This window comes from Dufourea novaeangliae, unplaced genomic scaffold (assembly GCF_001272555.1).
Source record: "Dufourea novaeangliae isolate 0120121106 unplaced genomic scaffold, ASM127255v1 scaffold248, whole genome shotgun sequence".
In the NCBI taxonomy this organism is placed as follows: Eukaryota; Metazoa; Arthropoda; class Insecta; order Hymenoptera; family Halictidae; genus Dufourea; species Dufourea novaeangliae.
In genome coordinates, this window is record NW_015374156.1 from 2,779,131 (window position 1) to 2,806,887 (window position 27,757).

The 27,757-nt window shown below is 37.1% G+C and overlaps 1 protein-coding gene across 1 annotated transcript in view; it reads right to left on the reverse strand.

Moving 5' to 3' along the window:
* Positions 1-27,063, reverse strand: part of LOC107191897 (nephrin-like) — a 96,593-nt gene extending 69,530 nt beyond the window's left edge. Inside the window, exons 1-3 of the mRNA XM_015581038.1 lie at positions 27,018-27,063; positions 26,465-26,608; positions 22,904-23,077 (exon numbers count right to left, since the gene is read on the reverse strand). Of these exons, the coding sequence (XP_015436524.1) occupies positions 22,904-23,077; positions 26,465-26,608; positions 27,018-27,063 (364 nt within the window). The remainder of the gene's footprint in view (positions 1-22,903; positions 23,078-26,464; positions 26,609-27,017) is intronic.
* Between the last annotated feature and the right edge of the window lie 694 nt (positions 27,064-27,757).

Consider the following 27,757-nt stretch of genomic DNA (forward strand, 5'->3'; position numbering starts at 1 on the left):
GCATTCATTGAGGAATCACTGTATACACCTTGCAAAGGTGAGGTTCACGTAATACTTCTGTAGCATCCAAAGGTTGAGGCTAGAAAAGGAAAGGAGAGGAAGCGTTTCGTCCTGGGTCTGTTAGTGGAATCGTTAGTAAGGCTATATAGCAGACTTTACCTTAAATGTTGGGATATTCGATGGACAATTAAGGGCGTAAATATACAGGGTGAACCACGAATCGTGATAAGTAGATATCATTAGATGTATTCCAATGTACAGAACGAAATGTTTACAAACAGTAGGCAAGAGCTCAACATCAGAACGCGTACAATGGTATAGCATACGATACTCTTTGTAATATTACGAGTTCGAATATTTCTTTAATCTTTTCTCGACCCAGATGAAAAAAAGGTAACACATGTTATGTTATGATACTTACCGAATTTGTCTTGAAATCCTCTAACAGACAGGCGTAAAAAAATTATAGGTTTATTTGTAAAATATTGAAGGTGACCTTGAAAAATCATGAAAAAAAAAGAGTTGACAAAAAATTTGCTATAATCGCGTTAAAGCTCTCTTGAAACCATGCTATACCTGATAAAAACATTTTCGATCGGACTGCTAATAACAGAGTAATTTCTACTGATCACGATTCGTGGTTCACCCTATATAAACGAGGAAGGATTCGGGTATTTGCGGGAAAGGTGTTAACTTGGTAGACCTCTAATGACGAATGCAGGAGGTAGCCGCCATACTACTATTTTAAAATCATGGAAGTGATGTAGTTCAATGTGATTTTCGTAACATTGTCGGGATTAGTAGGCAGCCAAAGAATTGTAAAAAGAAAAATTCGGAACTATAATAAACAATGTTTGTAAATATATAGTTAGACATCGGAGATTTGAGGATTTCAGGGCCCAGGTTAATACAGTTCTTAATGTTGAGGCTTTGCCTGACTTTGAATCAGCTGACCAATTAAAAACTGTCTTTTGATTGGCAAGCAATTAACCGGAACATGAACAAGCTCCAGTATATCAGTGGAGCACCACAATGCACACACCAGTATCAATGTGTCATTCGATCCCGTGATGAGGCTAGCTGCAATGTTTGCGAAACGTTGGGAAAATAATTCCACCAGGACACGGCTTAGACCCGAAAGCCTGAACAATAACAACTGTATCGTTAAACATGGTGAATGTATACTATTTGTGGTTTGTGGCAGCGTGGAAGTCTCTGCTGTAGTACAATTGGTTTTTATTCATAGTAGCCTGTGAACAAATTTGAATATTTAAATATTCAAATGCAAATGCATTCATAGGTACTTTAATGAGAAACGTAGCTAAAAATTGTTTACTTGAAAACACTGTTAATCAGTCAAGTTCTCATCCACAATCCCCAGATCTCAATATAGGTAATAGAGCATCAGCACGAAATATTAGATTCTAAATTGAGAGAAATGAATATGCATGAATCGTATACTTTCAAAGCGTGTATACCTTTTTTTGACTCTCACTAAGTAATATTAGATTATGAAAAATAAGGGAAAAAATAATTTTAGACTAACCAGGCAATTATTCACTGGGTTTTCAATGTTATAAACGACCCTTATCACGAGTCCAGATTTACCAATATTGCATTGCACGTGGATTACAGTCACATCCAGTAGTAAACGAATATGCAGCGCCGTTTGTCGCAGAAAATGGTTAAGGGGTTAATAGATATTTTCGACTAATCCCACACTTATCATTTCATCCTCACCTGGAATCTTCATCAGCGACGTCCACCGAAATGAATGGAATTCACGCCTCGCTGGAGCGTATCCGCTAACAAAGTCGATAGCAGTGGAGCTTGGCTAAGAGAATTCGTGCTCGACCGCGTTCGGATTCATCGCAGAAACGTTCGATTCCGTCCTATCCGTGGTAACCGGGTCATGTTTATGGACCGTTGATAAAATATTCGGGGTTAATTGGCGGTGAATTCGGGTCACGGGGACGGGCACGTGATCAAGTGACTAAACGCGCGAAAAATCTTTCGTCTGACCCCTTCGAGACCCTTCAATTGGTTCGTCGACACGGTCGGTTTTATGCGTGATGTGTCTTCGTTATTTCTGAACGGTTCTTTAGGAAATCATATACGTGCTTTCGGAACCGTAATAGATTGTACGAAGCGTGGTCCGTAACTCTGGCCGATAGTTTGAAGTAGTTTCGGAACCGTTTCAAAGGTTAGATACTAGGCTACGCCCATAATTAATTTTAAATGTGCTACGTGATTGTTATTGTATGTTGTCTATATGCAGATACCATTAACTCTGGGAACAACTGTTTCAGATAATATTTGCATTATTGCCCGTGGTCAGAAGGGTCAGACGAATTTTCAAACGTTGGATCTGTTGTAGCTCGAGTTCATGAGTTTTAGTTGATCGAGGAAATTGAGAGGTATACAGGATGAAACCACGAATCGTGAACAGTAGAGGTTATTCTGTTATTAACAGTCCGATCGAAAATGTTTTTATCAGGTATAGCATGGTTTCAAGAGAGCTTTAACGCGACTATAGCAAATTTGTTGTTAACTCTTTTTTTTTCATGATTTTTCAAGGTCACCTTCAATTTTTTGCAAATACAACTATATTTTTTTTACACCTATTGGAGAATTTCAAGACGAATTCCGCAAGTATCATAACATAACATGTGTTACCTTTTTTCATCTTGTTCGAGAAAAGATTAAAGAAATATTCGAACTGTAATATTACAAAGAGTATCGTATGCTACACCTTTGTACGCGTTCCGATGTTGAGCTCTTGCCTATTGTTTGTAAACATTTCGTTCTGTACATTGGAACACATCTAATGATACCAACTCATCAGAATTCGTGGTTCACCCTGTATATTCATAGTATATTCAGTTGTCGGGCATCTTAAAGCTTTCATCTTGCAATAATACAATTAAACCAAATATAATTATAATTGCTAGGAAATGTAAAGTATCTTGTGGAAGTTACACAGGTAAGAAGTTGTCGTGAATGCCAGAATAAATAAAATGGGCTCTCTTACTGAGTTGCATTCGAATACTTCGTTTGGATCATATGGACAGCTGAAATTTAGAAGCACGTATTTCGGGGGCGCGCTGTATAAAATTTTAAATCCCAAGCGGTTTAACTCAAATACATTTTTAAAAAAGGGTTTTCACGTACTCCGAGGTACGCTTCCATTTTATGATTTATTGTAACCGAAAAATTTACAATTTAAATAGGGCGGTAAAATAAATCTGCCTGCCCGTGACGAACGGATCGAAATGTTTATTTGAAGCTGATCTTGATACATCCTCGCATTATAATTTTACGATAATAATATTATGTACTTTGTATCGAACAATAGCATTACATTTTTGGCAACCGTGTTGTTTGAATATTCGCGGAGATTATATTTGGAAATTTGTTCTTTTGTGTATATTTGTAATTCTCCGAACATTGAAATTCAACGCGTATGTTTTTCTTGCTGGAACGAAATTTAAATTGCAGGTAAACATACGTTGAAGTCACGTGGTAATTTGAATACCATGTATTTTCATTATGTTTCTGTCTATATCGCATCAATCCTGGAAATATTCTTCTTGCGGCGATGTTTACCGAACAGTAAATTATTAACTTTTTCGCTTATCATTTATTAATATGGTTAATTCTGTAAAAAATGTATTTATGGAAATGCTTGTAGTAATTGAAATATTAAAAGAAAAATCGCAGTTTCGAATATATTGTTTGGTGAAAAATTAAACGAATAAATTAGGTGAAATTCAAATGGAAATATTTATAATCGTATGCTTAATTGAATATTAATGGTTTAATAAATTTTTCCACTTAATTCGTGCTTTTATTACTGTCTGATACATTTCGTGGTCACACTACTTGGTATATTGCTTCTGAGTGCTACCACTCAATGCACCTAATCTCAAAACCCAATTATTGCACCTGTTACAAGAATATTTATAATAATCGTATTGTTACAACAATATTATTAATTATTGCTCTCAATGTCTCTACTAAGCTCAAGAAATAATTATCTGCTAGGATTCACCTTTCTGTACCTATCCTTCGTGATTAAATACAATTCAAAACAGAGCTAACACGTTGTAAACGAGCCGTTCACAGACCAAAGTGATTAACCCCACATGTTTATAATTTTTTCAAATTTTAATATCAAAGCACTCGATTGTTACATAATCTTTCATAGTCATATCTTCCATATTTCTATGGAGTTAATCACTTCCGCAAAGAAACGGTTCAAATAATCATAAACACCACGTCCAAAAATTAGTGTCACCAATTCAGATGCAATACAAGCATACTGGTCACAAAATTTAAGCGTTCTTACGATCACCATTAACTATTAAACAGGTACAAACCGCAATGAACAGGTAGACCTATCAATAATATCTATAATTCAATATTACCAAAGGTTTCCTAACTTCCAATACTCCAAACTTCCTGAATAAATAAATCGGTCCAAATAATAAAATTTTCAAATGACTCCGTTACGCCGGTCGAGGATTCGCCGATTAATATTTTCCAGAGAGTAGCATATGCGATTTGTTTCACCACAGGCACACACCTTTAATTAATAGCGAAGGATAATGGACGTGCACGCCACGGGCAGCGTTTTCTGACCAGAAATGCCACGCCTTTTTCCCACAATGGGGAGACTGGGGGGTGGCGGGCGTGTGGCAACGGGGTCAAATTAAGTTCCCAGCAAGATTTCACGAAGCTCGAATTCCCTAATGCGTCCACGGTTATACTCAATATTCCGCGGGGTTAACGATGGCACGCGCGGGTATTTCATCCCCGCTGTAAAGTATGCGGGCCAGAATGTACGTACAGGAAGGAGTTATGCCAGACACGACCCCCTCCCGCATCGGGTATCATTAGTACCACACGGTATTTCGAGTTACATCGCGTGAATTAATTCTTGATTCGTGTATGACACTGTCCCATGGTGAACACAAAGTCGGAATACATGCTCCAGGGCGCGTAAGACTATCCTCTTTAAGGTGGTTCCCGCAAAATTTTGATAATTATTAATTCAGTTGAAAATTTAACAGAACTTTCTTGAAAGCTTCAATTTTCGATTGCTACCAAAAAATTACAAGGTCAACGATAAAATTATTGAAAAAGAAACGTAAAAATTTCTTTAAAAATTTTTTTAAACTTTGCTGGTTTTATAAGAGGCCTCAAAGGTGGTTCTGCACGATGAAACCATCCTTTAAAGGCGTAAAGTTTTGCTATTTTCCTGTATATCTTGAAAACTATATCAGATACCAGAAAATCCTTATGGCCTACAGATCTGTGTAATAAGACTATTAAATATTTGTTGTTTAAATAAAGAAATAAATGAATAAACAAATTTCTAACAATTGCATTGCACAGTTTTATAGAGAATGCTCTGTTCCTTCCATAATATTCGTCCACCCACGATATCCTGTATCATTTTGTACAACTTGTGCACTGCTGAAGAAACTGATACAGCACTATTCCTTGAATTAAATTGAGCCAATAAAGAAATTAAATCTAGGGAATCTATTTATGTACACCGACGAACAAACTTGGCTTCCACTAGTGGAAAAAGTGGCGTAAGAGAAAGGCCTCCTACCACTTGATACATTGATTTCAAGTACTAACATAAATGTCAAATCGAATGTTAATTCGACATATATTTCAATAATTCTCGATACCAAATAGCAGGAGGTCCTTCCCTACGTCATTTTTTCCCCTAGTGGAAGCCGAGTTTGTTCGCGGGTGTACTTATCACTACATTGTAATAAACATGGAGTATTTATATCAAATTAATTTATAATTCCTCGGACAAAAATGTAATTAAAAATGAAACTTTAGTTCTGATAATTTGTCAATTTGACCGGAACAGTGCACGTGGCTTTAGGTTTGAACATTTATTATCAACTCAGAATTAAAATCCAGTGACCCAAATTTTGTTAACACTAGTTGCTACATATTGAACTGAATATTGTCTTAATCATCACTCAATTTCCAAGCAAATTTAATTTCATCGCGGAAGAAAGAACGCCCAGAAGAACGCCACGGGTAAACCTCGCAATATTACGAATACGCTCTCTTAACTCTCCATTTCATTATCACCGTCGCAATAAGAGACTCGACTTCACTCGACTTCCCTTGACTCGGTGTTCCGGGAGAGTGAGGTGCACAGACCGGAAACGTCGGCGCTCTGAAGACGTCTGCAGTCGGAGTGAAAAATCAATGATAAACTCTTAGTTACTATTATTTAAATAACAATGTAATTTAAAGAGTTGATCACTCTCATATTCGTGGTTTCATTTAACATTTAATAGTCGTTAATTGGACTCTTCAGAAAAATATAATTACTCTCTATTATCGATAGATCTTGCGTTACAAAACAAAAGTTATATGAAAATTTAATAACTATATAATAATATCCTGTAATTTTCATTGCTAATATATAGATTATTATGGAGTAATTTACAAAAATTGGAAATAGCTATGCGTTTACTCAAGTAACACTAGGACTACCGAAACCGTCAAAATGACGGATTCTTATATTACGATTACTGATATTATAATACATTACAATACATAAGTTTAATCACGCAAAAAATATTTAAATATTTAAAGTTGTGCTATTTCCCGATTTGATATCTTCATATCGTGTAATACACAGATTCTAGTTCTAATCTCCAAATCTAATCGTTGTCTTTTAGCCATAGTTTTCAATATTAAAAGAAATTTCGAACCGAACTCAATACGCACGCAATAATTTTGTCACTAGTTATTATTTCAATACTGACTTTAAAATATAGTTAAAGTCTCCTTGAATTATTCCCCATGCAGGTTAAAATGTATCATAATATCACGTTGGAATTTACACATTACGTTACAAGCAAAACACTTACGAACAGAGTTATTCCATATCTTCCATTTCTTAGTACATATCTATTCATTACGATCGTAACATTAATTTGCAGATTCAAATATCTTTATTGTTGAAGGTATTTTAGAATAATATGTATATCAATAATTATCACATTACCTCTCCAGTTTCAAATAATATAATATACAACATAATTCATTTTTCTACTGTAGTTACTTTTTACTGCATCTTAAAGGATGCGATTAAACTTATGAGCCGTAGTGTATATTCTATTATATTTTAGGTATTTTACTATATTCTACAATTTACATTAATATACATTCAACGTTGGTAATTCTAGTGTTAAGAGTTCAATTAGATCCTATCAGACCGAAATATAGAACGAAACATAAGGATTGAATTTGACAGAACATGACGGATTATTTATCGGCACACGTAATAGCTTCGTCTAACGCAAGCTTCACCTTACTAATCGCGGAGTTCCTCAATGTGCCATTTTTCCCCCAGGTATTTCCCAGTCGTCGCCCGTTCGCCGTCCCGAGGGCCATTCTTCCCCGCACGGTACTCCCTCCCCTCTACTCGCTTTTTCAATTATCGCCACTTACAGGCGGGGATTCGTTCTCGTTATGAAATACGAGGCTGGCAGAACACGCGGTGCTCCCCTGTCAGCCATCATCGACGACGAACGACAACTTCGTCCCATGTACAGGGTGTTCCATTCATCTTGGATTTCTTAAAATACAGGGTGAACCAGGAATCGTGATCAGTAGATATCATTAGATGTGTTCCAATGTACAGAACAAAATGTTTACAAACTGTAGGCAAGAGCTCAACATCGGAAAAACATACGATACTCTTTGTAATATTACAGTTCGAATATTTCCTTAATCTTTTCTCGACCCGGATGAAAAATAAAGTAACAAATGTTATGTTATGATACTTACCGAATTTGTCTTGAAATCCTCTAACAGATAGGCGTAAAAAAATTATAGGTGTATTTGCAAAAAATTGAAGGTGACCTAGAAAAATCATGAAAAAAAAAGAGGTGACAAAAAATTTGCTATAATCATGTTAAAGCTCTCTTGAAACCATGCTATACCTGATAAAAATATTTTTGATCGGACTGCTAGTAACAGAGTAATCTCTACTGATCATGATTCACCCTGTATATTCTTTACTTTCACCATTACGAAAAATTGTGCAAGGACAAAGTTGTTTTAGAATCCCAAACATTGTAATTTGTGACATTTCTCTATCAGGATCATTTTTTCCAAGTTTTCATGATCTTGGATATTTTTGGCATGTCTGGTTTTTATAAGGCGATATTGTAGCGCATATCAGGACAAATTCAATGACCCACAACACCGTGACCTTCAAATTACCTTGAATGATAAAAATCATGCTAGTTTAAACAAGATTGGGAAATGCAACATTCTTTGGTTTCTGTATGAAATGTTTATTATGCAGCAGGTGTTCAATGATTGGCTTTAAAGCATTTTTGGAGAAAGTGTGTTTTAGGTTAGAACTTCACTTGAAGAAACTATCGGCGGTGCTGCTTCTGAAGTTTGTAAAACATTAAACTAGCGTGATTTTTAACATTCATATTTAAAAAAATATTTTTTGTCAAAGATATTCATAGATATTTTCTAAAAAACTTAGCAAAAAGTAATATGTTTCTTGGATGTCCACTTTTCACTTCCATCGAATATTATTCACAATATAGAAGTTCGGTTGTTAAAATAACAATAATATTGTTATATTATTATGTGTATAGAACAAACACAACAATTATTAATGTTACAAAACTGAGGGACACGAGGTCCAAATATCAATCGTTGATCGTAAATATTTCCATCCGAAATTGTTCGCTTGACGTGCCAACAAAGCGATTACGATGCTCCTAATTAATAGCGACGATTAATAATGACATGCGTGTCACCGATGCAGATTTTCACGTTGGATCAAACGAGGGAATTATCTGTACATGAATTTTGTTCCGGTGATGAATTCAATCCCCTGAAATGAACAAAGCGAAACATTGCAAAATGTATCATTTGTCTGATCTATTATTCGTTACTATTTCACATTGAGTTGTTTGTAAATTTAACTAACAAACAACTGCAAAAGAAATATTGCATTAACGCAACATTTATCCTTAACAGGTTAATATAACAAGAAACGAAATGTGGAAACAATGCAAGACTGGAAAATAGTTTTTAATTACCACGATTCGAAAGAGCTCTGTCAATACGGACCCTCGTTTGACTCAGCACGGACCTCAACTACTCGCAAGTTTCTCGCACGCTGCCGCAATTGTAATAAATAATTCACGAGTTTTCCAGTGTTTTACTCGCGCGCAAACAACGTCGTAATATGAATTTAATCCCGGGAAAAGTTTCTTTTCCCGGGGAAAGATCGAATTAATTCCGTCCGGATTCATTTAAAGTCCTTGCGTTTTTCGCGGCGTGCCAAGTATCCACGGTGCGGGTGGGGTGAAAAAACAAAGGGGGAAAAAAGGGACGGGTAAGTTTCATCGCATCCTCGAGAATATGTTTAATGTCCGTAATTAAACATGGCCGGCGCGTCTCTCGCCTGCGACGTTTCAAAAGCGGTCGAGGATTTTTTCGACGGTGCACTTTTCAATTTCAAGTGCTCCTCGCGGGCGCACGCGGCGCCCTTTACATTTCATTTATGCGCCTCCTATTCACCACGCATTCTTATTATACGTTCGATTAAATTAATCCTTGAAGACACCGAGAAACTGCTGATAAAAAATTTCACACCATAAACAGCAGTAATTAATTTTGTACAGAGAACGTCTCAGGTTGAGTAGGAGGTGATTCAGTAACGAAAGAAAAGTCGGAAAAGGAGAATAAATTTTCTTCATTTCAGGTTTCGGTTAACACTAGAATTACTAGCGTTGAATGCATACTAAATTAAATTGTATAATAAAATAATATACAGAATATATAAGACAATCTAGCATAACATACCGTAGAATAAAATCCGTAGTAAATTAAAAGCCAACCAAAATTTTGTCAGAAGCCAACATAAATTTAAGTAATGGTAAACTGGATAATCATTTTGACAGGTCTGGTAGTTCTAGTGTTAACGAATGAAAATTACATATTTGAAGGAACAAGTGTTCTACGAAAATTATATTTCCAATGCAATTGATATAATCAATTATTTGCAATTAGACACAGTTTCCAAGGGTGTGACAAAACTTCTTCTACATTATTATATTTTTCAAAGTACTGGTTAGGTTTAATGGAAATTCCTTTTCTGTGAGGTCAGTTAAAATAGATTATATTTACGATAAAAATTAGACGACAATGTATACATGCTAGCCACTTTGAACCGGATATCAAGCTGTCACGCAAGATCAATGCCCTGAGGTTCTCTAGTTCGGTTATAGAACGACGATCGAGACATCGTGCTCGAACATACAGTATTGTGAATTCTCTGCCACGTGACAAGGTACACTTGCTACGAACATGTCAGACGCAGACGAAGAAGAATAAAGTATCTCTTCTAGAAACGGTCGTTGTATTGTAAAACCACTGGAGACGTTTCGATCACTATTGTAGCGCATGCACATCCTCAAGTGTCATACATGAACCGCCATTTTGCGACAGAAAAAGACTAAAATCGGTGGAATATTGTGATCACCAGGATATAGGTGTTATAAATTTATAGTATACTCGATTTTCTGGAATTCAGTATATTAAACAGTTAAATACATTTTAATAGATTTTTTATTTCATTTGAGATTCGGTGGAAGCTTTAATGCAGTATATAGTTTCAGTTTCTGTAAATAAATCTTTAAAGACTGATATTTGCATAAACATTCATAGTCTAGTAATCACTATTCATAAATTATAATTGCCATCGTGATATTTTAATTTTTTCTACAATTATAGAAGGCTTTTATAATCATGTTTTAGGCAGACACAATTTATAAGTTCGTTCTGAGGTTATGGTCGCTCGGTTCCGGGTTACTGTAACATTGTTCAAATATGAAGTTCATAATATGCACTATGGGACGTTACTTGTCATCTTCAAATTCCGATAAATATTCAATAGACGATGCAACTGGGTACAGTATTTTAATCGAGGCGTCTAAATTATCGACAGCACGAGTGCGCTTGCATGGGATTTAGCGACTCTCATGGCGGACGAAGTTACCGTGGAATATAGTTAGTGAAACACAAACTTTTGCCCTTAATAAAAGTGCAGAGAGAAATATCCGTGTATATTTCCGAATAAAAAGGACTTCTGGGAAATCATATTTTGATTACAATTTACCCTATTTTTCCAGAAATTTTTATCCTGTTACAAATAGCAATGGAGACGTTCAAAAGTTCGTAATTAAATGACACATTACTTTTATATATTGTAATTAGTTCTGAAAAATGATATAAATAACTATTGCACCGGGAATTAAAGGAGCTGACAAGCAATAAAATTGTACCTCTTTTGGATTTAACTCCAAACTTCTTTTTTTAGAGACAAATATGTCACACGTTTGGAACATCCGAAAACGAAAAATTCTTCACACAATTGTTAATAACACCAAGAAAAATGACACGATCTCCAAAATTTTTATTAATATCAAACAGTAGCTGTTCGAGAACTTGAATTCTTATGACTTCCACCGTTACCAAAAGCTATTATTCAAGAAACAAATTGCCTTCTTAAACTTCTCATTGGAGCATTAAGATAGACGGCGCAAAAGTCACAAGGCAAGTAAAATATTCAGAACGCACGGCTCAATTCCGTTCGGCGTCGCAAGAACGTTACAGCCAAACTTTCCAGCACTTTGTTATGGCATCTTGCGTTCGTGAATCCCGAAGTCATGAGATCACAGAAATGTTCAGCTGAGAATCGTTTATATACGTACCTATGACCGTGGGAAAAAATTGTCATTTAAAATTTTAAATTAACTATCTTATATTTGCGTAACTGTCAACGATCGAGCTTCAAGTTTCCTTGGATAATATATACTTCGGTACTTCAACAATTCCGTAATCTTTTATTTCGTTTACTTCATATACGGTAAATGTGTATACTATTCAAGAATGTTTGTTTACTATTATTCCGACATAAGCTTTCATAAAAGTCATACGGAGCTACCTACGTATCACAAAATAGGTTTTATCTGTATTTAGCTAGACAAATGTAATCGGACGTTTCATTCACAACCATAAATGATAATCTTAAACAAGAACTTCCCTGGAACATTACATTATACCTTTATTTTATTCATTCTCGGCTGGTACGATGTAAAAATTCAATAAAAATTTTTAAAGAAAGTATCATAGACGGCTCAAATGGAACACCATCATTCATAGTTTTTCGATACCTGGACATCCCCAAATAGTATATTCAAAGAAATAAACAATTTGTTCGAGGAGGACATTTAAATTTATTTCAAGTACTGAAACAAATGTTAAATTGAATGTTAATTTCGCATAAATATCAGTAATTCCCGATTCCAAGTGGTAAGAGGCCCTTCCCCTCAGCCACTTTTTCCCCTAGTGGAAGCAGAGTTTGCACGTCAATGTACCCTCAGAAGCAAACTCGGCTTCTGCTAGGGGAAAAAGTGGCGTAGAATAAAAGTCTCCTAGCACTTGGTAAATTTATTTCAAGTACTGAAATAAATGTTAAACCGAATGTTAATTTGGCATAAATTTCTGTAATTCCGAAAACTAACTGGTAGGAGGCCCATCGCCTACCTCTTTTTTTCTCCTAGCGGAAGCCGAGTTTGCCCGGGAGGGTACATATTCTCGTTTTGGTAATCCTCTTCGTCCTCGGGGCCGAATCATGGCGACGGGCGACGCGGTGTGCGACTGATCCGGGTTCGACGGATACCAGTCGGCGGAAGACGTGTTTCGAAATATTGAAATTGATCCAATTTTCGGGACAACGGGAAAGGAGAGGAACCTCAGCTTCCAAACAGAGACGTAGACGGGGGCACGTAGAATCGATTCGTTCCGGAGACTCGCGTGTTATCCCGTGGCTTTTTTCGGTTCGACAGCTTTCCCAAGGAAATTTCCCATCGGAGGGCTGACACGGAGAAATGTCCGCGCGTTTTACGAGAATTTCAAAATCGTTCCGGCGCCGGTTTTCAATTCATCCCCGGGCCTGCGTAAATTCCCTATTCGTCGTGGCTACGTCCCCCTTCTTCTTCGAGATCCTTGGTTCTTCTTACTTTTTCTTGGTCTTTTTTCATTCGACACGTATCCATCTTGATCGTAAAATAAAGCCGCGATCCCGTGTCTCTCCCCTTGCAAATTTTACTTCTCTTTACCCCCCCCCCCGCCGGCCCTCGAAAAAATTTGAATTTCCCGCGGTGGAACAAGTATCCTGTCCAGGTGGACATCATCATCTTTTTTGGTAATTAAGGTGGTATATGGTAGTTAATAAGTAAGTAACATCTGTACAGTAGGTGTTGAAATTATTATGGAGAATTCGAAGTATAGGGTTAGCCAATAGTACCTTTAGGAGGTTAAATTTGAATAAAATAAAAACTATTTAGAATTTCTTAGTGTTTTTACTTTTGATTATTAGTATGTTCGATGGCAATTGGATATGAAATATGGTATTACTTAAATGACCACCGTGACTACGTTTGCAAGTATCGATTCTGGAGTCAAAATTAAATTTTTTCATAATTAATTAAACATTCACTTGCGTACGTAATAATTCGCGTTCGACAAGTTAACAATACCATCCCAATTTATTCTGATCCACGTTCCTCCTTTCACATTACACTGTTTTTTAAGTCCAAATTACACTAACACTCATTGCCACAATAACCCACCTAATACGAACTAATCCGAGTACAGTAAAATTTTCTGTGTCGAGGATCGACACTCGAAATAATAGTAATTACCAACCAGAAAATTTGCCTACGCTACGTTCAAACCACAGCGAAACGAAAACATGGAGGACCGTCGAAGTTTCGAAATTCCGGTTAATTTCGTACTTCCCGCCCTAATGGAGGCCAGTTTCGTCGCGGTCGAAAATAAAAAAAAAAACGACAACCGAACCACGGGCAACGTACACGGTAAATGCAAATAACGACGAAACGCAGGACTTCATCATTGCTCGCACTTTATTTTCCGACGGAAGAGGAAGAGTGAGGCTTTAACGTAACGAACGTGGTTCGCCCTGTTGTTTTCTCGTGTATTTATTTTTTTTTTTTAACCTCCCCCCTGGCTCTCAGAAACATGTAATTACGTAGCCAATGTTCTTTCAGGTCCAATTTTCTAGCAGTAAAGGAACACCGGACCAGGGCTTCCACGATGGGGCATTTATTACTCTTTTCGGGATACTTTTACCCCTTGGCTCGGCGGAAAAAGATTCGCCCCGTTACACGGACCCGTGTTTTTCTTGTTTCTTTTTATATTCCCCTCCCCCCGCAGGGGACGATAATGGACCAGGCGGGGAGGTGGACGAAAAAGGATCGACTGGACGCAGTTTCCCCAGCGTGGCTGCTTTTCAGCTTCAATTACGTTGGTTATTAACTTACGGATGATACAATCTTCCCGTACCGTTCGCGGAAAAACGCGTTTCTCCAATTTGTAAATGGTACTACGTTCGCCGCTGGTATTCTGAACGGATACTTCGTTCCGCAGGCACGTGCTTTTATTTTATTTGGGAATATGGGAGGCGAAGTGATAATAATACCTTCGCTGAGGACACTGCTATGTTAGCCTCCGATCAGGATCCACATGAAGCTTTAAAATAATTACAACACCGTCTTGACGAAATGGAAGACTGGTTAAAAAAGTGGAGGATAAAGTCAATACTACAAAATCCAGTCACGTTACGTTCATCATTAGGAAACGTGGTCGCCCTCCAATAAAATTAAACAACGAACTACCACAACAGGAAGCAGTGAAATATCTCGGCGTACACTTGGACAGAAAACTACTATGGAAAACGCACATTCACAGAAAAGATTACACTCAATACGAATACAATCTTTCCACCGGTTGGCCATCATTCGAAAAATCCCACGGCTACTAAACAACCAACTTTCTCCCCTAAATCGTTCCATCTAACCGAATTCGATCGTTTCCCCATTATATTCCTGAAAATCGCTCTCGTGTTCCCCAACTTAACCCCTACTCGTTCTTCCGCACGCACGTACGGCTCGCAGAAAAACAACGGTGGCCACCGTGGCGAAAGCCGTCCGATTGGATCTCATAAAATATTTATTCGCGGAAAGGTGATGTATGTAGTTTCCCGGCCGACCTTACCGTCGATCGAACGCTCGTATCAGCTTTTTCCCTCGTCTCCCCTTCTGCAGCCCTATCTCGTCTCCACTACACCGTTCGTTTTTCCGAACACGTACGATCCGTGGGATCGGCCGTGTGAACCCCGTGTATGACGTTTACGAAGGACCGCGTGGGCGGCGCGTGATTTCGAATGCTTGTATTGGGACGCACCACGAACGTGCACGTTTTCTCTCGTATGTGGTAATACGATCCGCGGGACCGTAACACATGCATTTATGCTCGACGTTGTTTACCAGTTCACGATACACACGTGGGGTAAATCAACCACTAATTGACTGCATACCAGTGAATGACTATTAGGCAAGGAAATGTAAATTATAAATTTAAAATTATTAAAAGTTGCACTTTTAATATCCCATATTTTTAGTTTAACGTATTAAGCGAACATAACAGTGATTCCTCGATGAATGCGACACGAATAAAGGCGGCATTTCCACCACTTAGGGACTCCCTCTGTGGCACCAATCGAAACAGAGTAAACAGAAACTAAGCAGAGGCTTGGCTTCGGGAAAAAACAAATTTATGAGGGCCTGGAAAACTTTCTCCCTTGCTACGAATGCTCCGAAGTGGATTCGAGTACTTCGCACTCATCGAGACATTACTGTAATAGATACAATTCTTACTAAAAATATTTCAGAAATGTAGCAGTCGTTTACTTTTATGTTTATGTCTATATATAGCATAAATGCATATATCATTTAAAAGCATGTTTTCTATTCATTGGATTTTCTTCCAATTAGATACGGTGTTACAATTTACCCTAGGGGTAGGGACAAAAGTAAAAAACGAGTCATTTTATATAAAGACTTATTTAAAAAAAACTAGTGATTATATTCCAAGTTTTTAGGTTTGACTATGTTGTATAATAATCAGGATTTATAACATTTTACAGAATTTAGAAGTTACAGACTCAAAAAGACAAATTGTTACGTTTGACCCTGGTCCCCCCTAACTCCTTTTAACACGTTGACGATGGACTCTATTTCGGTTGATTTTCCGTTCACGCCAATTATTATTATTATGTGACATTGCAATTTGTATTACATGACGGTCACTGGTGAACGACACAATAGAGTCCAGTATTTTTTTAACTTGAATCCACATTCTTTGGAATGAAAATTCCAATATCACATAATATTGTATCAGTGTGTACTGAAAGTTAGGCAAAACAGATTCCGTCTGAACGTGTTAAAAGGAGTTAGGTAAGATACTTTGCATATCTGAGAGTCGCTTTTTTCTTGGTCTTTTGAGGTATTGGATTCAACTGGTTGAACGCTGAGTACTCAAACAATAAACGATTACTGTGGATGACAGCTTTCCTCGTGACGGCGACTGCTGCGGAAAATTTTCTCTCGTGTACCGTGTGTCGGGTAGAAATATGCGTTGCCCGTGGAAATACAATTTTCCTTCATCTTCCGTGGACACACAACTCACGATCTCTGACAGTGGTGTTCCCTACGGATGGAGACAAGGGAAGAATACGGAATACGTATTCAAAGAATGTTTGACTTACAGGATCCACGTTTAAAGATTCAAACAGATGTAATTTCTTAATATTTGCAGATATGTGGAAAATGAATAATTGGAGGAGAATGTTTCACAATTATTACTGTCAAGGTTTTCGAATGTAAATCGTCCTTTTGCAAAAATTATTCCAACGTCTCACAAGTATTGTAGTTAGCTGCATGAGGAGTCAAATGAAGAAAATCAATCCTGATATCGTGCAATTTGTGACAATTTAAGAAAAAATATTTGTCTTATCTTTGGAAGCCTAAACAATAATAAACAACTGAAGGAACACACAGTGTCTAGAGGGACTTTAAAACTATATTAACTCCATATGAACCAATTCGATCCTAAACTCTGACCAAAAGCCTGACCTAGGGCGAAAACCAATTTCTACTATTTCTCCGCAATTCCAGTCTTCATTGTGTCAGAAAGCAGAACATCCTCCTACGAAAACAGTCGAACCGATTGAAATAACGCGAGGTGGGACACTTGCGTAGACTTAACCCACACCCCAATTTCGAGCTCCAGTCTACCAAAAGCGAAATATACAAAAAATATCCCAAAATCCATAACTTATAGATGATTCATTCTTCTGTAATCTCTGTGTAAAATGTAGTTATCCTATTTATAATATTGCTTTAGCAGTAGAGCGTTCATCTAAAGGAACATAGACACTACTATAACCCTACATCAACTATTCCCACCCTAAACTCTGATCAACAGCCAAACCTAGCGCAACAACCAATTTCTACCATTTCCCAGCAATCCCAGTCTTCACTGTGTGGCGGCACTACCTCCAACATTCGCCATCAGAGGTCTACCGAGTTGACACCTTTCCCGTAACTACCTGAAGCCTTCATCGTTCGTATATGTACGTCCTTAACCGACCATCGTATATCCCTGCGTCTAAGGCAGGGTCTGCTAGGTAGCCTTACTGGCGAGTCCACTAGCAGGCCCAGGACGAAACGCTCCCTCTCTCCCCTTTCCTTTTCACATTTTCCAGCCAACAGATTGCCGCCAAAACTGTATAAAAAATCAGACAAGATCCCTTTACGAAAACAGCGAAACCGATTAAAACGAAGCGTGATAGAACACCTACACTTAACTCACACACCTATTCATTCGTTCCACAAAGGCGCAAGAAGCATCCCAAAAGGGGATACAAGAAAGAGTCCTCGAGGGCATCGTCGAAACTGTTTCCCATGGACGGCGGCGGCTTCGCCAAGTTGTCTAAGTCCACCCTTTTCATTTTTCCGTGCCCGGGGGCCACGTGTACCCCCCTGACACTAGGCGGTCAACTCGTTTCCGTGCTTCGTGGACGCTAGCCTCGGTACACTAGGAGACAGACGGTCTGGGGGCGATGTGCAGAGGCCCCTCCCTCGCTTGCTACCCCTTCCAACCCTTCTTCGTACGCCTTCCTAGAGACCAAGAAGCTCAGACTCTTGTCTCTGTTACTCCATGGAACGGTGGACAGCTGTGAGGAAAGCGTTTAGCTCCCCTGGAGCTAACCTTGCCCAGCGCTGGTCTAAGGGGACTCGATATCCCCGGCTACACCATGTGAAATATTAAAAGGCTCGTCGTCGTGCAACGTTCCCTCTCGGAACGAACTGGATATCTTATGGACGCTCGTTTGAAACGTGGATCAGAGGAACACGCCTCCTCGCTTCCGGAATAAATGATTCCCCGGGACTCCTACGGCATTTAGGGGATGGGACACACTCGTAATCTCGGTCGTCGGAGAGCGCGAACGATATCGGACGGTGATCTGATTCGTCGCCCTGGGGGGATGTCCCTGGGATAACTGGAGGGAGGAAAGGACTTTTATGTATGGCTTGTTGATCCTGTTTGATCGTAACCGGGGCGCGGTTACTGATTTACGTGCCGATGATTAGGTTCGTACAGGAATAAGCGACGTGTCAAGAAATTGGTGGAAGAAGGACTTTATCTCGAGGACTTTATTACGAGGATGATGACTTCTTAGACCCTTGGATGTGGATATTTTCGTTGGTGAAACTAGTTCTTTATACAGGGTGTCCACCAATGGAGACTGGAATTGCGAAGAAATAGTAGAATCTGGTTTTTAGCCTGGGTCTCTCTTTTCGTCATAGTTTAGGATCAGATTGGTTCATATGGGGTTAATATAGTTTGTAAGTCCCTTTAGACGAACTATCAGCTACGAAAGTAAGATTGTAAACGGGAGAAACACATTTTCCGAAAAATGAATCATCCACAAGTTACGGATTTCGGGACGATTCTTACATCTTCTGCCTTTGTAGACAGAAGCTCGGAATTGGGGTATGGGTTAAGTGTACGTAAGTGTCCCGCCGCGATTTATTTCAATCGGTTTGACTGTTTTCGTAGGAGGATCTTGTCTGATTTTTGACACGATGAAGACTGGAGTTGCAGAAAAATAGTAGAAATTGGTTTTTGGTCTGTCTTTTTGTCATGGTTCATGTGGGGTTAATATAGTTTCTACGTCCCTTTGGACGCCGTGTGTTCCTTCAGTTGTTTGTTATTGCTGAGGTTTCCAAGGGTAAGACAAATATTTTTGTTTGAAACTGTTGGAATTGGCGCGGTAACAATTGAACTTTTACACGGAATTGTCTTTTGAACTTTTCGTTATCCCAAAAAGTGTTTCAAGCAGAACTTACTTCGTTTTGAAGGGGACGTTTTATGATGGTTACGAATCTTACATAGGTGGACGTGCCTCTGAGATTGCAAGGTGAACTTTGTTTTTTTTTTAAAATGAACTTCATATGTTGTCATCTAGGTAGACGTATTTTCCGTAATAAATTCATTGACCTATAATATGTTAGTCTTCCAAGGTCATTTAAGGTCATTTGTTACGTTAACTCAATCCTTACGAAGAAATATTGAATTACATATAAATTTGTCTAACGTTCATAACACCTAATTCTCAGAAACCACACTCCACCCCAGTATAACATAAATTGGGATTTTGAATTTCCGATGATTAAAAACTTCAAAAGAATAAAAGCAAAATAAACTCATCTGTAGCCTATTTTTTAGGGCAAACTTTCCCCAGAAATTTAATGGTAATAGTTGCAAAAGTTAGAAATAATTTTGTTTCGAAGGAAATATGTTCGAATGTTAATAGTGTGGTGTCTAAATAACCTTAAAAAGTACGAATCGTGATGAATCTGTGGGGAAAAAGGAATCTTCTGACTTCGAGGCAATTTGAAGGAGTTCCATGCAACGAACAGCATGTATGTATTGGCGGGGACGATTTTCGAAACCAGTTCGCGGCGAGCGAACGTTTCAAAGTTTACGCCAACTCGTTCCTAATCACGGTTCACCACCGTAGCACAGGCGACTTTGAAATAAGTTCGCGGAGAATGTCTTTGTTAACTCGAAAAGTTGACCGCAACGACACCGTACGACTCGCGTACTCGATTCCATGGAACATCGAAAGTTCGTGGGGACTATAAATATATACAGGTTGGATTCGTTGAAACGTTCTTAATAATGCGGGAATGGCTGCCTTGCTCTTGGTAAAATGTTTCGTGCGACCGGTATCGAGCTTAACTTCGAATAGTGCACTTATGATACTGCTACATATAGCGTGCACCAATAAGTAACCCACTGTTTCTTAATGAAATCGGGATTCGATTCTCTCAGAGCCTAGAATCTACATCATTTCATTTATATTCGTGATAATTTCTGAACATCTTACTGAAATGAATGGTAATAAAAATTGTTAAGTAAGAATCCAGGTGAAATGAAAACCTTGTTAAGCTTTATTAAATATCCTGAATCCTATAAATGCATGGAATCTGCCTCTTTTGTTATAACTTGTAATTTTCAATCGGAAGAATGGGATTACTCGTAATATGATTGGTTGGTGTAATTAATTTTAATAATTAACCGAGCCTGGGTTCACTTCTCGAGCGAAAATGTAACTAAATTGCGAAAAGATATATTTTACCAGGTATGTTTCCTAGTAAAACAAGTAAAAGGATAAACGTTTCATATAGGATAGTATAGGAATTTGTATTTTGGTCGCTATCGTAATTGAGAATCGTTACTTACATACATTTGTATTTAATTGTCGACTTAATTTGGCCACAATCTATTAAAACCCTACTGTTAATATTTAATCTTCGAAATACAAGGTAGTGTCCTTTTTCGATTACAAATATAATTTTTTATATCTTCGAGTGTGAGACACTTTGTGAAAATATATTCAGCAATTCAATTCTTCACACGAGATTTTCGTCGTGGAAAAAAATAATCTTATGTGTATTTTATTCGAAGAGAACTAATTAACAAAAGAAATGATAGAGATTCAAGAAAAAAATATATAAAGATGACACTAGAATTCTACACAACACAATTCTCTTTTCTAATATTTCTTTTCATTCAAATTTCCAATATTTTATAGTACCTATACCTGTCGAGAATAATTTAAAAAAAGTAGAATTCTCATTTTGTACTCTACCATACAGTCCAAACACATTAGAATTACCTATATACCAAGAACATAATCGTATCTTCTATATTTTTCCTGAACAAAATGGAGGCTGAAGGGTCGATTTCGTAGATTTATCCTGTAATACTTTTTGAATTCCCGTCTACCTAAATATACAACCTCATTATTTGTTATACCTACATTTAAAAATATATTTGCCACAGTTTTTACATTGTTCCTCTTGTTACACGTATTTGATTTGTAACTTAATTCTTTATTCGTGCTTTTCAAGCAAAGGACACTTCATTGTCCCCGAAGCCCATAAAATCGAGCTTCACGTCCTGTATTTCAGAAGGCCAATGAATAACATTTGTGTAGGTACCTCATGAATGATCGCAGCGTTTCTTTTTATAATTTTGTAGGCGTTGCTCGTGCACGCTCGTGCAACCACGATCAAGACGCTAGTTCATTTTTCATGCGGAACAATAGCGAAGCGAAATAATCAGGGGAGAGAGAGAGAGAGAGAGAGAGAGAGAGAGAGAGAGAGAGAGAGAGAGAGAGAGAGAGAAGAATGGAAAAGAATGTTTCGTGCTTAACGGAAATATATGCGATGCTTGCGACACGGGTGAGAAATTCGAGAAACGTACACTTGAAAAGTAATTTGAAGAAAAAAAAAAAGAAAGTTAACAAATAAGACTTTACGTCGACATCTAGAATCGTAACTTTCGATGTCATTCTTTCGAAACGGAGAATCAGAATAATGATCACAGAATATAGAGGTGATTTTCCAAATCTCGTAGGTTTATAAAAAAGAAGTTAACTACAGTAGTAAAAAAAGAAAGTTGACAAATAAGACTTTACGTTAATTTGTATAATCCTAAGTTTCGATGTTATACATTTCAGGAGGAAAAACAGATAAATTAGTAAACAATAGAATGGTCGTTTTAAAAATCTCGTAAAAGGGTCTAGAAGACTCTAGAATTAAAAATAAATCTGAATGATGAAATACAATTTTCTCTGTTTACAGATGTTTTTCGAGAATAATCAATTTGAAATTGAATTCACATACGTAGAAATATTAGACTGAACCTTGACTTTACTTAACTTATTGTTAAATAAGTTAATGTTTATGGTCGTTAACACTAGAATTTCTGACACTAAACATATTCTATTTCTATCGAATCGATAAATATGCCAAACTTTTGAAAATATACAAATTTATAAATTAATTAATTTCTTCATTTGCACACTGTAATAAATGCTGTGAAAGATATAAAAAAATCCATTTCTGTAACAGTTTAATCATCGTTATAAGAGTACTAACCAGTCATTTAGACTGCTTTAGTAGTTCTAATGTTAATGATTTCTGTCTTCTAGTTATAAAATGAACTTGGTTTTCTTTTAAAATACAACTATCCTTGATTTCACGATAAGTACTATTGAAAGGAATCTTAGCTATACTTCAGATTAATTCACTTTGTGAGTAACTCACAACTTACGAGAGAAGAATTTGTTCCATCATTTTGACTTTTAGTGTAAATTATAGAATCAATCCTGTTCTAATTTTTCGGTTTGAGAAGTTAAACGGAATCAATAATTGTTAAAAATTAGCAAAATCTTACGGAAATACAGGTATAATATAATCAAGATCAATGAATAACTTGTCGAATATAAGGCGATAAGCTTCCTCTATGATTCGCAAGTAATCCGATCTTTATCGATCGGGGATTACCGAGCTCTATAAAAGAATTATCGAGTACTCACATATGACGCTGAGATGAGCGTTGGCACGGATCTGCTTGATGCGTAAATACGGGCCGACCTGGCACTGATACTCCCCATCGTCGGTCAAAGAAGCGTCCGTGATCTTCAGGTTGTAGATCCCAGAGTTCTGATCCCCTATCAATCTTAGCCTCGGGTGACCGACGATTTCCCCGCCTGCAACGCAAAAGAACAGTGTTTATACTAGACCAAGTGCAGGAAAATCCAAAAAATTCGTTTTATCTAATGAAATAAGCATTTAATATAACAACATTGAATAACAAATTTCTATCTTAATGGGAGTTTTAAGATAACGGTAGAAGCTATTTTAACCTGTTCACTGGGTGATTCCTCGATGACAATCGTGTACACAGATGTAATTAAAGAGGATAAACTTGACTCCAAATGATTGATTGTTCCGTAAATGGTGGTGATGTAAGAAAATATGTGGGAAATACACAGTTTTCAAGATAATCGAGTTTCAACATTAAAGCTTATACAATACCGTTATTTATTTTTATGATAAAGTTAATTCTTTCCAAAAATTCACGAAAATTTTCATTGTAGTATTTTATATTCGCCCTAATTAATTTTTCTATATCTTTATCATGAAGCTATTGGAGCCGATGTTTACGGTTTTCGAGCTGCTTTCAGAACCGTGCGATGTCCCTTTTAAAAGATTCGTTTAACGACTTCCACGGGTTATTATGATCTTTCAATACACAGGACGTAAATGCTCGCGATAAAAGGTTCACGTAGAAAAATCATAACCGCGATGCATTAAAGCCGTATCGTAACTCAAAGACAGACTGTAAACTACGCGAGCTTTGGGGGGCTTCTATAATACAAAGGGCACACATGTTTGCCGGGAAATGCTGTTCGTTGCTTTTTGATGGAAGCAACGGAGCACAGGGCTGGATCGCTTTATAGCAACAGAAGCTCCGACAACCTTGCCCTTTACGGAAAAGTTACTTTTTCACGGTAAACGTCTGTTGATCAAACAGTTGCCTACTCCTACCACAAGTTCTTTTACAATATCAGGCTGGAAACTCAATTTTAGAACTATTTCGAGTATCTGATAACTTATCGATGAAAACAAATACACTTAGAAAGTATTCTCCACCAGATTTGAACACATTTCCTCGGCGTACTTTTAAGGAGATACATAAAAAAGTTACCATTTCTCTGATTATTTATATTTCCATTATTTCTTAAGATTAATTTAAAATCTTAATATACTGGGTTTTATACAGCTGTTAATTCTCTATCAGAATATATATTACAGTAAACTTTCGATGAATGTTCGAAGATTCCTCGTCACTGAACATTGAATATTTCATAAACTAATGGCCATATGCGGCTGAAACAAATATCATTGGCTTCAGAATTCCAAGCTCTATCACTGTGCTTAACTTCACTAAAAAGTCAGCGTTATACTTGGGGCCTCTCCTTGTTAGTGCCAAGGAGCCTTCCAACACTTATCGAGGATTTACTGTAAACACGTACTAAAGTTTTAAGGTGATGTTAAAAAATAATAAAAACAAAACAAATCGAAAAAGTGGTAATTTTTGTGTACGTTAACTGTAAATTTTCGATGAGTGCCCGAATGCTCCTCGGTAGTGAACAGTAAATATTTTAAAGACTAATGGTCAGATACGGTTGTAACAACAAATATTCGCTTCAGAATTCCAAGTTCTATCGATATGCTAAACCTTCTTAAAAAAGTCAGCGTTACACTTGGAGATGTTTCCTTGTCAATCTCGAGGAGCCTTCGAACATTCATCGAGGATTTACTGTATTTCCTGTACTAGATATCTTATGTTGAAAATAATATGTACATATCATTGACCTTCATTGAAGTTTGCATTTCACACGTTTAAATTTAATCATTTCAAACATCTTCACGTTAAATAATAATCATTTCAAACATCTTCAACGACCGAAAACGACAACGAATTTCGTTCAATACACTATTAACCGATAACCAGAGCTCACAATATCACAAAATTTTCTTAAATTCCCTCACCTACTGACACTTTTCTCTGTGTTCTCCTTCTTATTCCTCAGTTCTGGAAACACTGTCACTGTCACCTATTTCGCGAAACGACACTCGTCCCGGCCATGATTTCGGCCAAGTCTGTGTTTCTAATTACAGGAACGTTGCGTGACACGTTCGAGAATTTAGGTCGTCGAGAGGCGAAAAAAAGAAAAACGAAAAAAAGGCGCGCGCCTAATAAAGGTTTCGATAGTCGACGAAGTCTAATTATCCTTCTTTTGTGCGACCGTCAGACCGCCCGCCGCCAAGTACGAGATTGTCGGAAACGCGACCGAATTCGAATCAAACAACCGCCGTGGCTGGAAACGCGACACTGACGAGGGTGGCGGAGCTTTTGTGGAATCGAGACACACGCTTTTGTTGAAAAATGACGGTACGTCGCGGGCTCGACGAATGGGATCAGAGAGGAAGTCGTTTCAACGAAAAAAATTATCGGCCACGCGATAGGAGCGGTGTGGAAGGGTGGGGGGATGATGGAAAGGGCGAGACAGTTCCCGAGACTCATTTATATCGCGGGGAACTAAATGGCTGCCTTTGAAGCGCCGGGAAATGAACTTATTAAAACGAGCCTTTTGAAGGAATCTGTAACGGGAAAAGCGCGAGAGATATTTCTTGACGGTTTCATCGCATCTGCATTCATATTCCGCGGAGAGTTCTATATAAATAGCTCGAGGAGAACGGGCCAGTTGATAATTAGTTATGATCTATACGGGAATTTATACGAACTGCTTTCGAACTTCTCGCTGATGAGACTCGGAAAATTGTTCGGTTTAACCGATTGGTTATGAGATAATGAAATTCTGTTGGACATACAATTGTATTGTTCAATTGAGTTTTTTTAATTTGCAGGAAATTATACCTTTTTTGCTTTTTTAATATTGGAAATAATCTTAATTTAATAGAAGGGTAAACGCACCAATGAACGAACACTTAATCCCCTTTCAGACCTGGAGTTTGTTTTAAGAGTAAAAAAAAAATACTTTATTATACATTTTAACTCAGGAGACTGTCTAGATGATGTTTTGTTTAAAGATTTTGTTACTTTTTTTTTTAAAGAAGAATTGTTATGCAATTCTGAATTCACTAGACCTACTAAAAACATTTGCAACATGAAAAAATTCAAATTTATCAGAAAAATATGGATCTGTAACAGACTGTACCAAAGGCTTGTGAAATTGTAAATAATTTCATGTACACAAATGTGACCACCAGGTTTGAAAGGGTTAAGAGATTTTAAACCATATTCTCTTTATATAGTCCTACTATAATTTGTAACTTTTCATTTGATGTAAACATTATGTTTCTTACTATAAGAACTTTTTTGCATTCTATAATTAACGAAATTTCCTATCTATATGTCAGATAAATGAAATTTTTTAATATCTGTGTACTTTCATACTACCGTATTCCCTTTCTATACATATGTTTTATTTTATTAAGATTTAATTTGTATTGAAATATGCTACAGGAGGAATAAAAATAAATAGTGTGTATGTTGTTTTACTTACTTTGTTGTATGACGTAAGCGAAGCCATCTTTGGCCCACTGTACAATGCCAACTCGGTTCCCAACCTCGCAAGTTATCGTCACTTCTCCACCTTCAAGGACTGAGCTATTACGTGGTCTGACCCGGAAGTACTGGCTCCCTTCACCTGGAACAAAAATTGCGAAGGAAAATTAAATTTACCGTTCTTAAATGGCAATCATCGGTGACAACTAGGAATAATAGATGTCGATTTATTTTCAGCGAAGAAAGTTCTATTTCTTTGGCAAGAAAGTGACATAATTTAAATTTACGTAATTTTTACGAAAGTCTATTATGATAATTTTAATTTACCTATTTTTTATCAAGATATACATTAAAGTAGCGTTAGGTGTTGGATATTGGATCTTTTCGAAGATAACCCCTTAAATTTGATTAAAAATGACGGATTGTCAAGTGGTATATTTGATACCTTCGTTAATGATGTTATATGGCCTTTTAAAAAATTATTTTCCTATCGGGAATAGGAAGTTGAAACTTAATTGGATATTAATCCCACTCGATGGGGGATGACAAACTTTTATAGTCTCTAGAACTTAAAATGTCAATTGAACGAAGACACATGACATAACGATAATATTGTAGTTTTCTATTTTAGAAGAAGCTTTAGAATAATTGACAGGATGTTTTTATCTCTCGTCAGAAATTATTCAGGTCAACATGACGACGTTGAATCTGGAAAAGAAGATTGTCTTCAATTTAAATGTTGAAGGGAGATCGAAGTTAATAAAAAAAGATCGTTTAAATGGTGCAATCAATGCCAAGAAGTAGATTCGTGAAATCGAAGTGGGTATTGAGGAAAGAGTATCGGGAGAGTTCGAATGAAGTTACGATGAAAAGAGAATCAAGACAAATAAGTAGCTCCTCGAGTGTCTGAATGATATCGTAGGGGTTGATCGAAGATAAAATCATGTTTCAATGCATCTGTTCGGTTTGAAAGAAGTTTCTACGTTGTTACGTATGGAAGTTGATAATGAAAGTAAAGTATTACGTTCGATTAAAATCATTTGTACGTGCACACTAGTAATAAAAAGTCTAAAGAAACTTTCGTTTCTTAGATGAATTGAGATTTCGCACAAAGGTAGAGCTTCTTTTCATAGAAATATATATTGCAAAATAATTAATGAAAACTGTAGTCGTGTCGTAAATATTCGTTGCATAGGAAGATGTACCAAAATTTGAAGCTGTAGTTAAAAAAATGTATATTTTATAACTGGACTAGACTATTAGGACTGTATAAATTCTTTCTGTGATCTTT